At 33.6% G+C, this 15947-nt stretch overlaps 1 protein-coding gene across 6 annotated transcripts in view; it reads right to left on the minus strand.

Annotated features, from left to right (window-relative positions):
- The window catches only part of MIPOL1 (mirror-image polydactyly 1), a 290413-nt gene that overhangs the window by 140731 nt on the left and 133735 nt on the right, over nt 1-15947 (minus strand). For all 6 annotated transcript variants that reach the window (XM_020916569.2, XM_070478009.1, XM_020916572.2 and 3 more), the window contains one exon: nt 5797-5904. In XM_020916569.2, the coding sequence (XP_020772228.2) occupies nt 5797-5904 (108 nt within the window). The remainder of the gene's footprint in view (nt 1-5796; nt 5905-15947) is intronic.

Consider the following 15947-nt stretch of genomic DNA (forward strand, 5'->3'; position numbering starts at 1 on the left):
CCAAAATCACTGCGGAGGGTGACTGCACCCAGGAAGTTAAAAGACGCTTGCTCCTTGGAAGAAACACTATGATAAACCTAGATAGCATATGAAAATGCAGAGACATCACTTTGCTGAAAAAAGTTCATACAGTCAAAGCTGTGGTTTTTCCAGTAGTCATATATGGATGTGAGAGTTGGATCATAAAGAAGGCTGAGCAACACAGAAATGATGTTTTTGAATTGTCGCACTGGAGAAGATGCTTTAAAGTCCCACTGACAGCAAGGAGATCAAACCAGTCAATCCTAAAGGAAATCAACCGTGAATATTCATTGCAAGGACTGATGCTGACACTGAAGCTCCAACACTTTGGCCACCTGAAGTGAAAAGCCAACTCATGGGAAAAGACCCTGATGCTGGGAAAGATTGAGAGCAAAAGGAGGAGAAGAGGGTGATAGAGGATGAGATGGTTGCCTAGCATCATCAACTCAATGCACATGAGTTTGAGCAAACTCACAGAGATGGTGAAAGACAGGGAAGCCTGGTGTGCTGCATTCCATGGGATTGCAAAGTCACACATGACTGAACAACTAAACAACAACAAACTGATCAATTTGGAAGTAAAAAGAAAATTGTTAAGAATGATGTAAAATATACAGCATTATGTCACCAGAAAAATAAATCAGGGTATAGATGACCACATAGGGATTTAAAAGTTCTCCAAGTAGCTCACTTGCTAAAAGGCTCAATGATGTTAAAGGTGAGCTTCCCTGCTCATGCAGATAGTAAAGAATCTGCCTGCAAGGCCGGAGACCTGGTTTCATTCCCCGGGTTGGAAAGTTCCCCTGGAGAAGTATTTCCAAGAATAATCCAGTATTCTTGTCTGGAGAATTCCACAGACAGAGGAGCCTGGTGGGCTATCATCCATGGGGGTGCAAAAGGTCAGATATGACTAAGTGATTAACATACTTTTCTCTTGGTATTTGTGTGTTTGTGTGTGAGAGTGCTCAGTTGCACATGTCCGACTCCTTGCAACTCCATGGACAGTAGCCCGCCAGGCTCCTCTGTCCATGGAATTTTTCAGGCAAGAATACTGAAGCAGGTTGCCATTCCATACTCCAGGGCTCTTCCTGACCCAGGGATTGAACCCACATCTGTGTCTCCTGCGTTGGCAGGTGGATTCTTTACCACTGCACCACCTAGGAAGCCCCAATTTCATGGCTATAAAACTGAGATTCTTCCTTCTTCTCTCATCCTTGCTGCAGAATTCCTCTTATGTCTCACTGGCAAAAAGAAAAGCTTACAAAGTGTTTAACTTTTCCAGCTTCTATAAAGCTGTAAAGGCAAACAAAGGAGAATATAACTGAGAATAAATGTTAAGTTATACAGTGTTTGGCTCAGGTCCTAACTTCCTCCCAGGTTGAAGAGAGGACTTAGGAAGTCAAATTCAGGATTTCATTTCAAGTTTACTGAAGTAAAGGAGACACTAAGATATCCAAGTGGAAGGGCAGACAAAACAGTCGTGAGGACATAAATGACATGATGTTGCAGGAACAGATGAAATTAGAAAAGACAAGCCTACAATAAACAAAACACCAAATGCTGGCAAGAATATGGAGTAACAAAAACTGTCATTCAGAACTAGCAAATCCAAAATGGTACAGTCATTTTGGAAAACAGTTTGGTATCTCCTCAAAAACTAAATATACTTTTACCATATGATTCAGCAATCACGGTTCTTCGTATTCACCAAAATGAGTTGAAAACTTACATCCACAGAAAAATGTGCATGTGGATGCTTACAGCAGATTTATTCATAAATAAATGCCAAAATTTGGAAGCAACCATAAGGTGCTTCAATAGGTAGGTGAATAAATAAATTGTGGTATATTCAAATAATGGAAATTTATTCAATACTAAAAAGGAATGAAGTATAAAGCCATCAAAAGATACAGATAAACTTTAAATGATTATTATTAACTGAAAGAAACCAATGTGCACAGAACTACTACATGACATTCTAGAAAAGACAAAATTATGGACACAGTAAAATGATTAATGGCTGGTAGGTGCTGAGGTGAAGAAGGGATAAATAGGTGGAACATAGAGAATTTTTAGAGTGAAACTCTTCTGAAATACTACAGTGATATTAGTAAATATTTGTTATTTACATTTCTCTAAAGCAAGAGAATGTACAACACTAAGTGAACCCTAATGTAAACTACAGACTGTGGGTTACATTGATGTAGGTTCATGGATTGCAACAAATGTACCTTTCCTGTACTGGATGCTGAGGGCATCTGAATGTATGGAACACTGAGTGTGAAGGAGTTCTAGTTTGTTTGATTTTGCTGTGCAGCTAAAACTTCTCTAAAATAAAAAATCTGTTTGTTTTTTTTTTTTTTAAGAAACAAAAAATAGGGGACTAATCACATAACTTTCTGGAGTTATTTCTCCACTGATCTCCAGTAGCATATTGGGCACCTACCGACCTGGGGAGTTCCTCTTTCAGTATCCTATCATTTTGCCTTTTCATACTGTTCATGGGGTCACAAAGAGTCGGACACGACTGAGCGACTGAACTGAACTGAACTGAATCACATTACTTAGGGGAATATTTATACTTTAGGAACTTGTATAAAAGAGGCACAAGCTAAAGAATAACAATGAAAGAAAAGAAAAATGATGAGGATATGGAAGCAAAGAACTATAAGAAAGTAATTCATGAGGGCAGGGGCCAGTAAGATGAAAATATGTTCCAGTTTGGCTTACTGGGATATTAAGCAGGATATGAAATGATAAGTTTCATGGGTTTAACCATCAGAGGTTACTTATAATTTAAGAAACAGTGCCTTTCAATGGAATTACAGTGGTGAAGTCCAACTGTAGGAGGTTAAAGATATGTGATAAGGGAAGTAAATGAAATCAAACAGGAAAGAAAGGCAGTTTATATGACATTTCTTATTAAATCTAATGCCTGAATATTTATGGCTAATCTAAATTTACTTTAAAATCATTAGATGTTCAAAATTGTGTTCATTGAGAAATAAATTTCTTAATAGTGGATAAAATTTATTTTAAATGAAGAAGCTATCTTTTTAATGTACGTAACTTTCAGGGTATAGATTAGTATCAGTATAAATTTAGCCTTTCATCTTATATGTATCACTGTGTTCTACTTATTATTAGGGAAAATTTTAAATATTGTAAAAGTAGGGAAACGGTGTCATGCTACCAAATTTAGCTAGTATGTATTCCATGCTTAGACTTCCCTTGTAGCTTAGTCGGTAAACAATCTGCCTGCAATGCAGAAGACCAGGGTTTGATCCCTGGGTCAGGAAGATTCCCTGGAGAAGGAAATGGCAACCCACTCCAGTATTCTTGACTAGAAAATCCCATGGACAGAGGAGTCCGGCAGGCTATAGTCCTCGGGGTCGCAAGAGTCGAACACGACTTAGTGACTAAACCACCACCATTCCATGCTACTTCAAAAATGATGCATTTAAGGATCAACAAAAGTCTTATTTTATGCTTTATCACAAAAAATAATTTACAAAGTATTTCCTGGTTATTAGGATAAACAAAGATATCATTCAAATGGCACTAGATTACTAAAAAGTATCCACATATAATATATCCATGTATAATAATCATGCTATTTCCCACAGTCGTCACTTTGGAAAGTTCTATGTAATGTAGAACCATTAACTTTGATTTTTTCCAACATATCTCTAGGACTGTTTCCTTTAAGAATTACAGCATAATACAATGTAATAAAGCACAAAAACTTCAGCTATCATCCTATTCAAATTTATATTACCTTTATCAGTGACATTAATAATAGTACCACTTATGTTAAAATACTAGAAATATTATTGGCAGACTGAAATCTACTAGAGACAGAGATTCTGTTTAAAATTCTTCCTCAACTTCATTAGATACTAGCCAAATATCGCCAGTTAACATTTTTCAAAAATGACACTTGCAAATGTATTTTAAGAGATAAGTATATTGCTTAGAAAGGAGAAAGTTAGTTCACCAAACAGCTTGGTAATAAACTTATTATTATCCATATCTTATATGGCAATTTAAAGATACGAAGTATAATAATAAAAGAATTAAATAAAGAATAAAGACCCTGAAAGGTAAGAGCAATTTAAAAAAATGATTCAGAATAAAGCAGATATATTATAAGTGACCTAATTTTTTTAATAAACTTAAAGGTTTTCTATGAGGAATTATGGCACAAGATAACTAAAGAATGATTTTATGGGGGTTTATTTTTATTTTGTGTTGAATTTACAGGTTTCTTTTGGCCTACAATTTGCCTTCTAATTTTAATAATCTCTTGGAACTATGCATCTTTTTCTCTCCACACATAGTAGCTATCATTTAATTCAATTTAACATAAATATACAAACAAAAATGCCAGAATAAAGATCATGCAATTATTATTAACTTAACAAACTAGAACTCTTATTTTAGGTCCTATTTTAAATACTGATAACCATATCAAACAGAGCACATAATACCTGTCCCCTAAGGCTGATAAACTAACACACATGATGGAGGCTGTCTCTAAAAGAACGTTACCTTTGATTTGCAAATATACATCTAGGTAATTATATACTTAATTTTACTCATACAATAGCAAATTCCTTGGGGTAACTGAAAAATAATCGTAGCAATCTACAAGTCTTTTCTTTCCCATTTACTGTTCTAGTCTATCTATAAATTCAAGAGAAAAAAGGAAAGTGCATTAAATAGTAATAGCAAAGCTATCACACACACACTGCTGAGAATGAAACTAAATACACTTTGTAGAAAAATCTGTCTTCAACCAAACCTCATACTTCATAAACAGATTAAAAATATTTCCACATCAAATGTCACCATTTTCCTCAATGTTGGTAGATGATTCTGGTTTACTGACTTACCCTTCTAATGACATGATGTTCTTTTGTAATCTGCAGCAAGAAACGAATTTAAGACAACAAAGTACAATACAATCTTCTTGACAGCACATCTTTCTTTAACTGTGCCATTAACAACTATGATGAACCTTTTGTTTCCTGTGGCTAAGCTGTGTTTTTATTTTTAACCCATTAATGAGAATGTAAGCACCTTGAGGGCAGGGGCCTCTGTTATGTCGCAGGCATTATGGTAGGAACCAGGACAAAGACAAAAAAGAGAATGAAAAGTATCTTAAGAAAAAAAGATAATTAAATTGAAATAATGTCCTTTTTCATAACTATAGGATCTATATTAAAATGAAACAGAACTTTTGTCATGATATGTACTCTACTTGTTTCAAGTTCTAATAGAATATATTTTCTTTCATTTTTTGCTGTAGGTAACATTTTAAGCATTCTTTCAATTCCCAAACATCTTCATGTACCGTTCAAGGAGTGTCAGTTCTGTGGGTCACTAATATTGTAAGTCATTTAGAAAATTACTGTAATAATTATTTATGCAAAGAAAAAGCCCATTATTTTTTTTTCTTTCAGAGTGGCCACTTTTTCTTAACTACTAAAGGTAACAATGTACTTTGAAATCACAAACACAATGAGCATGAACCTAAAGTTATTAATATACCACCACTTGAAATTCAGAAAATATGTTGTTTTCATGTACACATACACGAAATAAAATAATACCGTGACAGAAGGGTGCTGTATCTGTGTTTAAAGAAGGGGTTGTTGGCAAACACCACAGCTCACTTCTGCTGAAATGTACACAACTGATATATGCAGCACAGAAAGCTGGCACCAAGGGCTTACAACCTTAATTTGCCTGCAAGAAGGAATGGAGATTTACCTTCAACGCACGTTCCTGATTGTTTTCAGCAGTCAGATGTCTCACGTTGTTTGCTGAAGTCTGCTTCCGCTCCTTCAGATGATGAAGCTCCTGCTCGAGCCGTTTGCACTGCCACAGGGGAAGAATCCCATTAAGTAAAGGAGTCACGGCATTTTTTTCACAAACCCACATGAATTGATGTAAATAATACCATCTTACTCTCTAAAAGACAAAGTATCCTTTGCAATAAGAATAGTAAGTTAAAAGCACTGTTGAAAATGAACAAAATAATATTGCATACAGTACTCTGGCACATTCAATTGCAATTTTCAGTTTCGACTTTTATTAATCTAAATGCTACCATATAAATTAGAAAAATACCTATTTCTTATAAAATTAAGATTAAAGTACATTTAATATTATTTTCTTCATTAACCAAATGATTTTCACTGTGTATCTGCTGGCTGAATAAAAGTATACTTCTAAAAATGATAGTAGGTTCTAAATAAACTACGAGATAATATTCTGTGAGCAACTTTTATTAATTTTTAAAGTAAAATCATAAAAATATATATGAGATTTTCATATTTTTAGAAATATCTAAAAAAACAGTTGAGTTGAGAAAAACAACAGCCACAGAGTGCTACATGACTTGGAAACAACTAAGGAAACAACTGTTTTTAATCCTATCTTGACTAAACCTTACTTGTAAGTAAAACAAGTGATAAAATAGATGTGAAATGACATTGACCTACTGGCAATACATAAAAATGTAAGTAAAAAGGAAATGATAAACAAAAGCATAAAGGAACTAACAGAAGCATCTACATTCAAAAAAAAAAACATTAAAATGTTATGTTATTTGAAAACGATCTTAATATGAATATATCACAATGACTGTACAGGATATAAATTGACATGCTGCATATTAAAACCATATGATGATACAACAGTAATTTGTAAAGAAATAAATTACTAAATCTATTGTTCAGTAAAATATTAAAAAAAAATCACTCCTTAGTTTATCTATTTTTAAAGGAGGATATTTAATAACCAATAAGTAAGTGCACCTATTAGTTTGAGAGTTAGACAAAGTTACTTCTGCATTACCCAGCAAGTGTTAGGTGTCATGACGAATTAAACGAGCATTTCTTACTACTCTAATATTTTCTGCCTCTCATCTCAATATTATTCAGCAATCTGTATCAGTATTTCCCAACTTTGAGTAACATACAAATTCTTTTAAAAGAAAAAGTCTTACCAAACTCTTCATATTCACTTACATTATTTACTGATATTTATTAAGCACTTATCCTGTGCCAGGTTTAATTATAAAAGGTGGGGGATACAGCATTTAACAAAAATAGATTAAAATCCCTACACACATGGAACTCATATTCCAGATGGGAAAAGAGACAATAAAATAAATGAAATACATAGTATGATAGAAGGTGAAAATGTTATGGAGAAAAATAGATAAGAAATAAAGGGAATACCAAAAGAGTAGGGAAGGAAGTATTTTATGACTTTAAATAGGAGAAATTTTAAACTGAGAAAAAGATACTTGAATAAAGACACTAACAAGACAAAGAAGTAAGTCTTCAGATCTTTGGAAGCAGTGGTTCAAGCAAAAGGAACAATTGAGTGCAAAGGCTCTGAAGTAGAAGCTTGTCTAGCATATCTGAGATTTAACAAGGGGAAGAATACAGCAGGAATGAAATAAGCAAGGGACAGAATACTGGGAGATGAGATCAGAAGAGCCTTGAGGTTTTAGACCATGGTTTTTACTCTGAGTGGGTGGGAAAGTTGCTGGAGGGTTTAGAACAAAGAAGTACCACGATTTGCCTCATATTAATATAGGCTCACTCCTCCTGCAATGTAAAGAATAGATTCTAAGGAAGGCAAGGACAGAAGCAGGAAGTCTAGCTGAGAGGTTACTGAGCAGTGAAGGAGAGAGTTGATGTGTCTCAGACTAGGGTGGTAGGGAGCAGTAGAGGTAGTGTGCAGCAGTGGAACTTTGGATGTATTTTAGATGTAGCCAAAAAAAAAAAAGTGGCAGTTATCCGTCTGCTCTTGCTCGTGACCTTAAAAGGAATGCTTCTATCATATAACCACTTAGATGAATTTTGTTACATATCATTTACATCCATTTGAATGTGTATATGCGTATGAAAAATATATATGTTAATTTGGTTTCCAAGTATTTTTTTTTTTTTAACAAATACTAGTCATTTATTGATGTAATGGTTTCCAAGTATTTTATATTAATGTATCAGATTGTGGGGTACATATTCTTAAATGAAACTGACCTGTATCTTTCCTTCTCTGGGCCATCCTTTCCAGTTTTGTTATCAAGGCTGGATTACCCTCATAAAGTTTACTTATTTAATTTTTGGAAATAGCTTACATAAAATTATCTATTCATACAAGAATTGGTGTAAATCCCCTATCAAACCCTCTGAGCTTTCCTTCTGGGTTCAAGTCCCTCTTTCCAGAGGCATAGCTTTTAAAAATCTCTTAAGTGAGACATTCTGCCTGAAAATGTGATTATTTTGTTTTCATGACAGTCTTTACTGGATAGAGCTGTTATGACAAAAGTTCTATCTTCAGTACTCTGAAGATACTGTTCTGCCTCAGTCTGGCATCTATTGTTGCTAATGTGAGGTAAACATTAGTCTAATAATCATTCTTTTATAGGTTTGTCTTTACTCAATGGTCGCTTTAAAATCTGTAGTTGAGAGTTCTTCAATTTTATATTTAAGAGATGGATTTATTTTAATCTTTTAGATATTCTTTATGCTTCTCAAAACTGAAAAACTCATAGCTGTTTTATCTTGAAATGTTACCCAGTTCCCATTTTGAAACTCTTATAGATCATATATTGGATTTATTCATTTTCCTTTCATATCTTTTAATATCCATTTCTCTCTGTATGTGTGTGAATTCTGGGCATCTATCATTCATTAGCGAATTGAGACTCCTGATTCTATCTTCAATTCTGTCTATACCTTTGTCTGTTGACTTATATTTTAATTTTGATGACTAGTTTTCAGTTCTAAATATTTCCTTATATTCCTTTTCAATTCTGTCCATCTACTTTTCATAGTGCTCTTCTTTTATATGTATTACATAATGATGCCTCTGTTTAAACATGCAAGTTTCAAACTCTTTCATTTTTTCCTATTATCTCAAATTCTAAATGGTCTCTTTTAATTGTGTTTCATAGTGGATTGTTTCCTTACATGGAGAATTCTTTTTTGTAGAAGTTTTGCCCACCTGTGTGTGGAAGAATTGTCCAGACCGGTTTTGCATTTGTTTCTTGCAAGGTGACCCAAAGTTTTTACTCAACTAGGGCATACTTTTACGTTAATGTCTTAGCGTGTGAATTCTTTTCATGATGGTTATTACACTGAGTGTCCAATCCTTCAATTTCTCAGGATGCTTGAGCCTTTTGCTCAGTCATGACTAAAGATAAACCTTCTGTCCTTTCCTAAACCAGTGAGTGGTTTGTTTTCCCTAGATTCTCTTATACTAAGAAGGGGGGTCTTTCTATGATTCTGGAAATACATTCAAGGGTTTATTCCCATCACAAGTAGTCCAATCATCAACACTTGTAAGGGCAATACAATTCAAGTTTTTAGCCTTGGAGTTCTATACCTGATCTTAGATCCCTAGTTAACGGGTATGTTTGTAACTATTTAGGTTTCCTTTCTTTCTTTTTTGGTTTCCTCTAAATTTTTAATCTTCAGAGAGTTTCTCACCTTCTGAACAGATTGGGGAGGGGAGGAGACGTGTACTTGTAGGACAAAGTTTATACGAAAAACTATAACCAAAGAGGTAAATGTAGCTTAATAAAGCAATTTTTGTGCTGAGGACATTTATTCACATTTTGTACTTGAGCTCAGTATTCATTGCCATGCAGTATAAGAGGGACAGAAGATAAGGCCCAGGGACCACTCAATGTGGCAAATGTCCCAAAGTGCTACACTTTCAGGTGCTTAATAATTTCCCCTAATTTAATGAATGAAAATAAACAAAACAAGTACTAGGGAAGAAGAGTGTCCCTAAACTAAGTAACATGCAATTTCTTCTATGGTTTTAGACAGTTTCATTTTGAACTGATGCAACCAATAATAAATAACACAATATCTTCTCTGTTCATATTGTGCCAAACATTAATGTTCTTGAAAGTTCTAATGCACAAATTAAGACCTAGGAGGATTTTTAAACATTTTTTATACTTAAAATTTTTTAATACTTAAATGGAACTTAATGAAATGCTATTTGTATATTGTCACAGTTTCACTGCAGCACTATTTATAATAGCCAGGACATGGAAATAACCAAAATGTCCATCAACAGAGGAATGGAAAAGAAAGTGGTATGTATATACAAAGGAATATTACTCAGCCATAAAAAGGAACAAAATTGTGCCATTTGCAGAGACATGGATGGACCCAGAGATTATCATATAGAGCGAAGTCAGTCAGAAAGAGAAAAACAGCTATTATATATTAACACATACATGTGGAATCTAGAAAAATGGTACAGATGAATTGATCTGTAAGACAGAAATAGACACAGAAGTAGAGAACAAACAAAGGGACACCTGGGGGGGAGTGGGGGCCGTTGAACTGGGAGATCGGGGCTGACATATATACACTGCTATATATAAAACAGATAACTAATGAGAACCTGTTGTAGAGCACAGGGAACTCTACTTAATGCTCTGTGCTGACCTAACTGGGAAGGAAATCCAAAAACGAGGGGATATAAGTATATATATAGCTGATTTACTTTGCTGTATAGCAGAAACTAACACAATACTGTAAAACAACTGTACTCCAAAAAAAATTTTTTTAACTCTTAAGAGTCAATTCAATCATTTGCAAGATGTGATTCTTATTTTAGATACAGATTTAAAACAAAGAGGAAAAGGATATTTATGAGACTGTTGGAATTTGAAAACTAATTGAATGCTTCACAATAGTAAAGAACGGTTAATATTTTTGGTATGATAATTGTGCTGTAACTATGTTTTACACAAAAGTCCACATCTTTAGGGCTTCCCAGGTAGGGCACTGATAAAGAAACCGCCTGCGAAAGCACGAGATGCAGGTTCAATCGCTAGGTCAGGAAGATCCCCTGGAGAAGGAAATGGCAACCCACTCCAGTATTCTTGCCACAGAAATTCCATGGACAGTAGAGTCTGGTGGACTAAGGCTCGCAGAGTTGGACATGCCTAAGTGACTGAGCATGCACTCACGTGCTTGGGTATATACATGCCACATCTTAAAGATACACAATAAAAGTTAGAGATGAAAAGGACATTATGTCTGGGATTCCCTGCAAGATAAAACGAGGCGGAGTAAATGAGTGGGGGATATAGATAAAAAAAGATGGACAGCTGTTGTAATACGGTGAAACAATCTCAGAGGCTCATGATTCTATGTGCTATAGTATCACTAATAAAAAGAAAAGAATTAAATTTGCCCCCGCAAACAAAACTAATTCTACAACATGAGTGAACTAAACACATAAAATATATAAAAAATTAATGAAAAATTTTTATTAAAGGATTTGACCCATATTTACTCTAAGATATTATATTCACCAGTAATTTCCTTTTACTCATTACCCTGAATTGTGAAGAACTGTATCAAACAGAAAATATATTGCTGTGATTCTGTCTCACCTTATGTTTATTTCCTGAAAGAGTTTTGTTTTTTTTAAAGAATTCTCTAATACTGTCTAGGTTTTTAACAGCTGCTGTTTCTCTTCCTGTACAATCTGCTCTCACTCACAAATCATGTTGATTGCATTACAATCAAACATCTTCCCACTTGGATGTTATACAACTCTTTCCCTTGCAGACAAAAAAATAATACCAGACTCTTACAGTCAAAACAGAAACTACACTTTGGTGTCAATGTGAATTATGAACTTTGAGCTGTAGATGTTTGGAAGCACTTAGGATTATATAAATAACTTTTTATTCCTTTTCATTTAGGAGAATTTTAAAACAACACTTCATTTTAGATTTAAAAATAATAACTAGAATGCTTTTCTCACATTAAAATAACTTGGAATACAGTTTTCCAATTCAAAAAGGTAACTTGTTTCTTTTTCAAAGCCCTGGCAATATATCAGCAGTTTGGTTAAATGAATAATTTACACAATACTCAGAGTTTTAAAAAAAACAAAGATTAAAAAAAGAAAAACAATAATTATGTGAGTCTCTGAAAACACTTATGTTACAGCTGATACACACCTGTGTGCATGCACATGCACATACACATACAGACAAATCATAAATTACTCAGTAAACACTCATCAAGCAATATACCAGCAATTACCAGGCAACATGCCAGACAATGACATGTTTGTACATATTTATACATATATATCTTAATTATATTTACATATAACATTTCAAAAACATCATGTGAAAGTAAATAAGGATTTAATAGCAAATACAGTAATTTATACTCATTTTAAACAACTAAACTGTTCAAAGAAGATTAAAATCACAAAGTAAAAAGATTATTAGTAAACATAATAATTACTTAAAAAGATGTCAACATGTATATAGGTATTTAGTAAGCTATGCTATCAAAATATCATTTTTGTAATACTGTTTAAGATTATTTTGTTAGCTGTATTCATAAAATGTATTCATTTGAAAAATCATGATTTGCAAAAAAAGAAAAAGAAAAATCATGATTTGCATCTCTATTTCCAGATAAAAGTTAACACATGTTATTAATGACAGTCAACCAACCCTTAGTGAGAAATCAATATGTGCCAGGCTCTAACAACTTTACATGTATTAAATCAGTAAATCTTCATGTGGACCCTATAGATTATATATTTTACCATTTGGCAGAGAAGGAAACGGTTTCTGTAAAGAATACCTCCTTTAAACTCATACAACTAATAAGGAGGATTCAATTGCATGCAGAATAACTGTTTATCAACAAAATTTACATGTACACACATAGGAAAATAGTAAAAGCAATGTAATAGCTAGAATTGCAGAAAAAGTTAACGATGATGATGTTTTAGAATTTGAACTTTGAGCAATTAGAGATACAGATAATTTTTAAAGTAGTACATAAATCTGATATAAGGAAATACGTAACATAGATCAGAATGGAAGGTGAACTAGCTACCACTCAGGATTACTACATTTAACTCAGTTAATTGTACCTAAGTGAAATTGATAAAAACCTAGGGAATTATTTCTCACCTTTTAACAGCATATTCTAAGACTAACATTATATCTAAAATCATAATGTTCTCTTTAGGAATATAAAACAGAAAAATTGCTATTCTTTTACTAACACTGGAAGTGTTTTAAATGAAGGCCTTATAAAAGCTACACACACATATATATGGATACATATATATATACACACATACATACACATATTTTTATACCTATGTTATATAACAAATATATTTATATATGAATATACAAAAAGATCTGAAAACATCAGGCCTTCACATAAAAATATCTATTTCTACTTTGTACAAACTGCAAACTCCAAGAAGGTAGAGCCCAAAGTGTGTGTTTATTGCTACATAGCAGGGTACCTAAAAAATAGGTGATAGTAAATATGTATTTCCTGTTTTACTGTATTCCCTGCTTATAAATGGCACTTAACCAACAATCCTTACTAAACCTGAAAGTCATCTTAAGCTTCCTCCTATCTTTATCCTAAAGTTGGAGGAAGTCCTATTCCTTCAACATGCTTTATTTTTTATCCATGATGTCATGCCTTTCATTCAGTCTCTGACTTTTTCATTAACTGTGAGAGCAAGTGTCATGTCTTCAGTCTCAAATCCTTTCAAATTATCCTCTAATCTGGTAGTTCTCAAAGCAGACTGCAAATCAATATCATCAGGAGAGTTTAAAAAAAGAATGTGCTAGTACCACACTGCTTTGATGACTATATGTTTGCAGTATAGTCTGAAGTCTCAAGAACAGAGATATAAATCAATGGAACAGGATACAAAGCCCAGAAATAAACCCACAAACCTACAGTCAATTAATCCATGACAAAGGAGGCAAGACCACACAATAGAAGAGCCTCTTCAATAAATGGTGCTGGGAAAAAAAATGAAGTTAGAACACTCTTTAACACCATACACAAAAATAAACTCAAAATGGATTAATGACCTAAATGTGAGTGCATACTATAAAACTCTTAGAGGAAAACAGGGAGAAAGTTCTCTGACATAAATTGCAGCAGTATCTTTTTCAATCCATCTCCTAGAGTAATAAAAATAAACAAATGGGACTTAATTAAATTCAAAAGCTTTTGGAAAGCAAATGAAACGATAAATCAAACGAAAGGACAATCCAAAGAATGAGAGAAAATATTTGCAGACGACAAGCTTAACGATGAGTTAGTCATTAAAATTTACAAATAGCACATATGGCTCAATACCATAAAAACACACAACCCAATAAAAAATGGGCAGAAGATATAAATAGACATTTTTCCAAAGAAGTCATATAGATGGCTAAGAGGCACATCAAAAGATGCTCAACACTGCTAATTATTCAAGAAATGCAAGTCAAAACTACAATGAGATCTCACCTCACACCAGTCAGAACGGCCACTATAGAAATATCTGCAAACAATAAATAGCAGTGAGGGTGTGGAAAAAAGGGAACCCTTCTACACTGTTGGTGGGAATATAAATTGGTAGAGCCACTATGAGTAACAGTATGGATGGTCCTTAAGAAACTAAAAATAGAGCTACCATATGATCCAAAAATCCCACTCCTGGGAATATAACTGGAGAAAACCATGGTTTGAAAGCTTACATGCAACCTACATGGAGGCAACCTATATGACCATCAACAGATGAATGGATAAAGAAGACATGGTACATAAATACAATAGAATATTACTCAGCCATTAAAAAGAATGAAATAATGCCATGTGTAGCAACATGGATATACCTGGAGACTATCATCCTAATGAAGTAAGTCAGACAAAAACAAATATCAAATGATACTACTTATGTGTGGCATGTAAAAAAGTAAGATACATATGAATTTATTTACAAAACAGAAAAAGACTCACAGACTTATAGAACAAACTTATAGTTACCAATGGGGAAGGCTGCAGGGAAGGATAGATTAGGAGTTCGGGATTAACATGTACACACTGGTATATTTAAAATAGATAACCCAAAAGAACCTACTCTATGGCACAGGGGACTCTGCTTCAATATTCTGCAATAACCTAAATAGGAGAAGAACTTGAAAAAAGAATAGACACATGTGTTTATACACACCTAACAATAATTTTGCTGTACACTTGAAACACAACATGGTTAATCAACTATACTCCAAAAACAAAAAAAAAAAGAATGGATATGTGTGCATGTGCGTGTTTTCAAGCTGCACCTCAGAGCTAACAAATACTCCAGAAAAGTCTTTCTAAAATACAACTCTAATCACACTAACTCCTACTTGCCCTATCTTGATATTGTATATTGGTTTTCCCATTGCTTAAAGAATTAAAATTCTCATATCTCATTCCTCCTCAATTGTACACCTGCTCTAGTTCAGACATGATAAATTATCCACAGTCCCCAATATATGAATATTACTTTCAACTTTCATGCCTTTGCACAAATTTTTGTACATATATGATTTATCCACACACCACCAGACCCCGTTTTAACACTGGGAAGCCTTCCTAAGGAATACCATTCCCTCCTTCGTTCTCTGAATTCACTGCCTTTCTTTATATTCTCATCTACAACCATCTGCTTGTCATTCTCCCTCACATCCACCTACAATCCTAGGGACAAATCCAGCACCTGCTTCATTGAAGCTATATAATACACGCTTAAAAATAAATAATGTGAATTTTTTAAAAGAAATCTTATTTTTCTATATTAATTTTGATCTAAAATTAAAAGTATGCACCAGTAATCAATATTTAGGCTATTGTATACATATAAGCATGAATGCAGCATAATATAAAAACTGAAAAAAATATATACTTAAAATAATTTTAAAATACAGGAATATGCAAAATCTTTGGATGATGTTATATAATATTTACATCACACCAGAAAGGTCTTGGTGCTCCCAATCTGTCATTCCCTTCTCCAGGGGATCTTCCCAACTCAGGGACTGAACCCAG

This window comes from Odocoileus virginianus, chromosome 16, assembly GCF_023699985.2.
Source record: "Odocoileus virginianus isolate 20LAN1187 ecotype Illinois chromosome 16, Ovbor_1.2, whole genome shotgun sequence".
NCBI classification, from domain to species: Eukaryota; Metazoa; Chordata; class Mammalia; order Artiodactyla; family Cervidae; genus Odocoileus; species Odocoileus virginianus.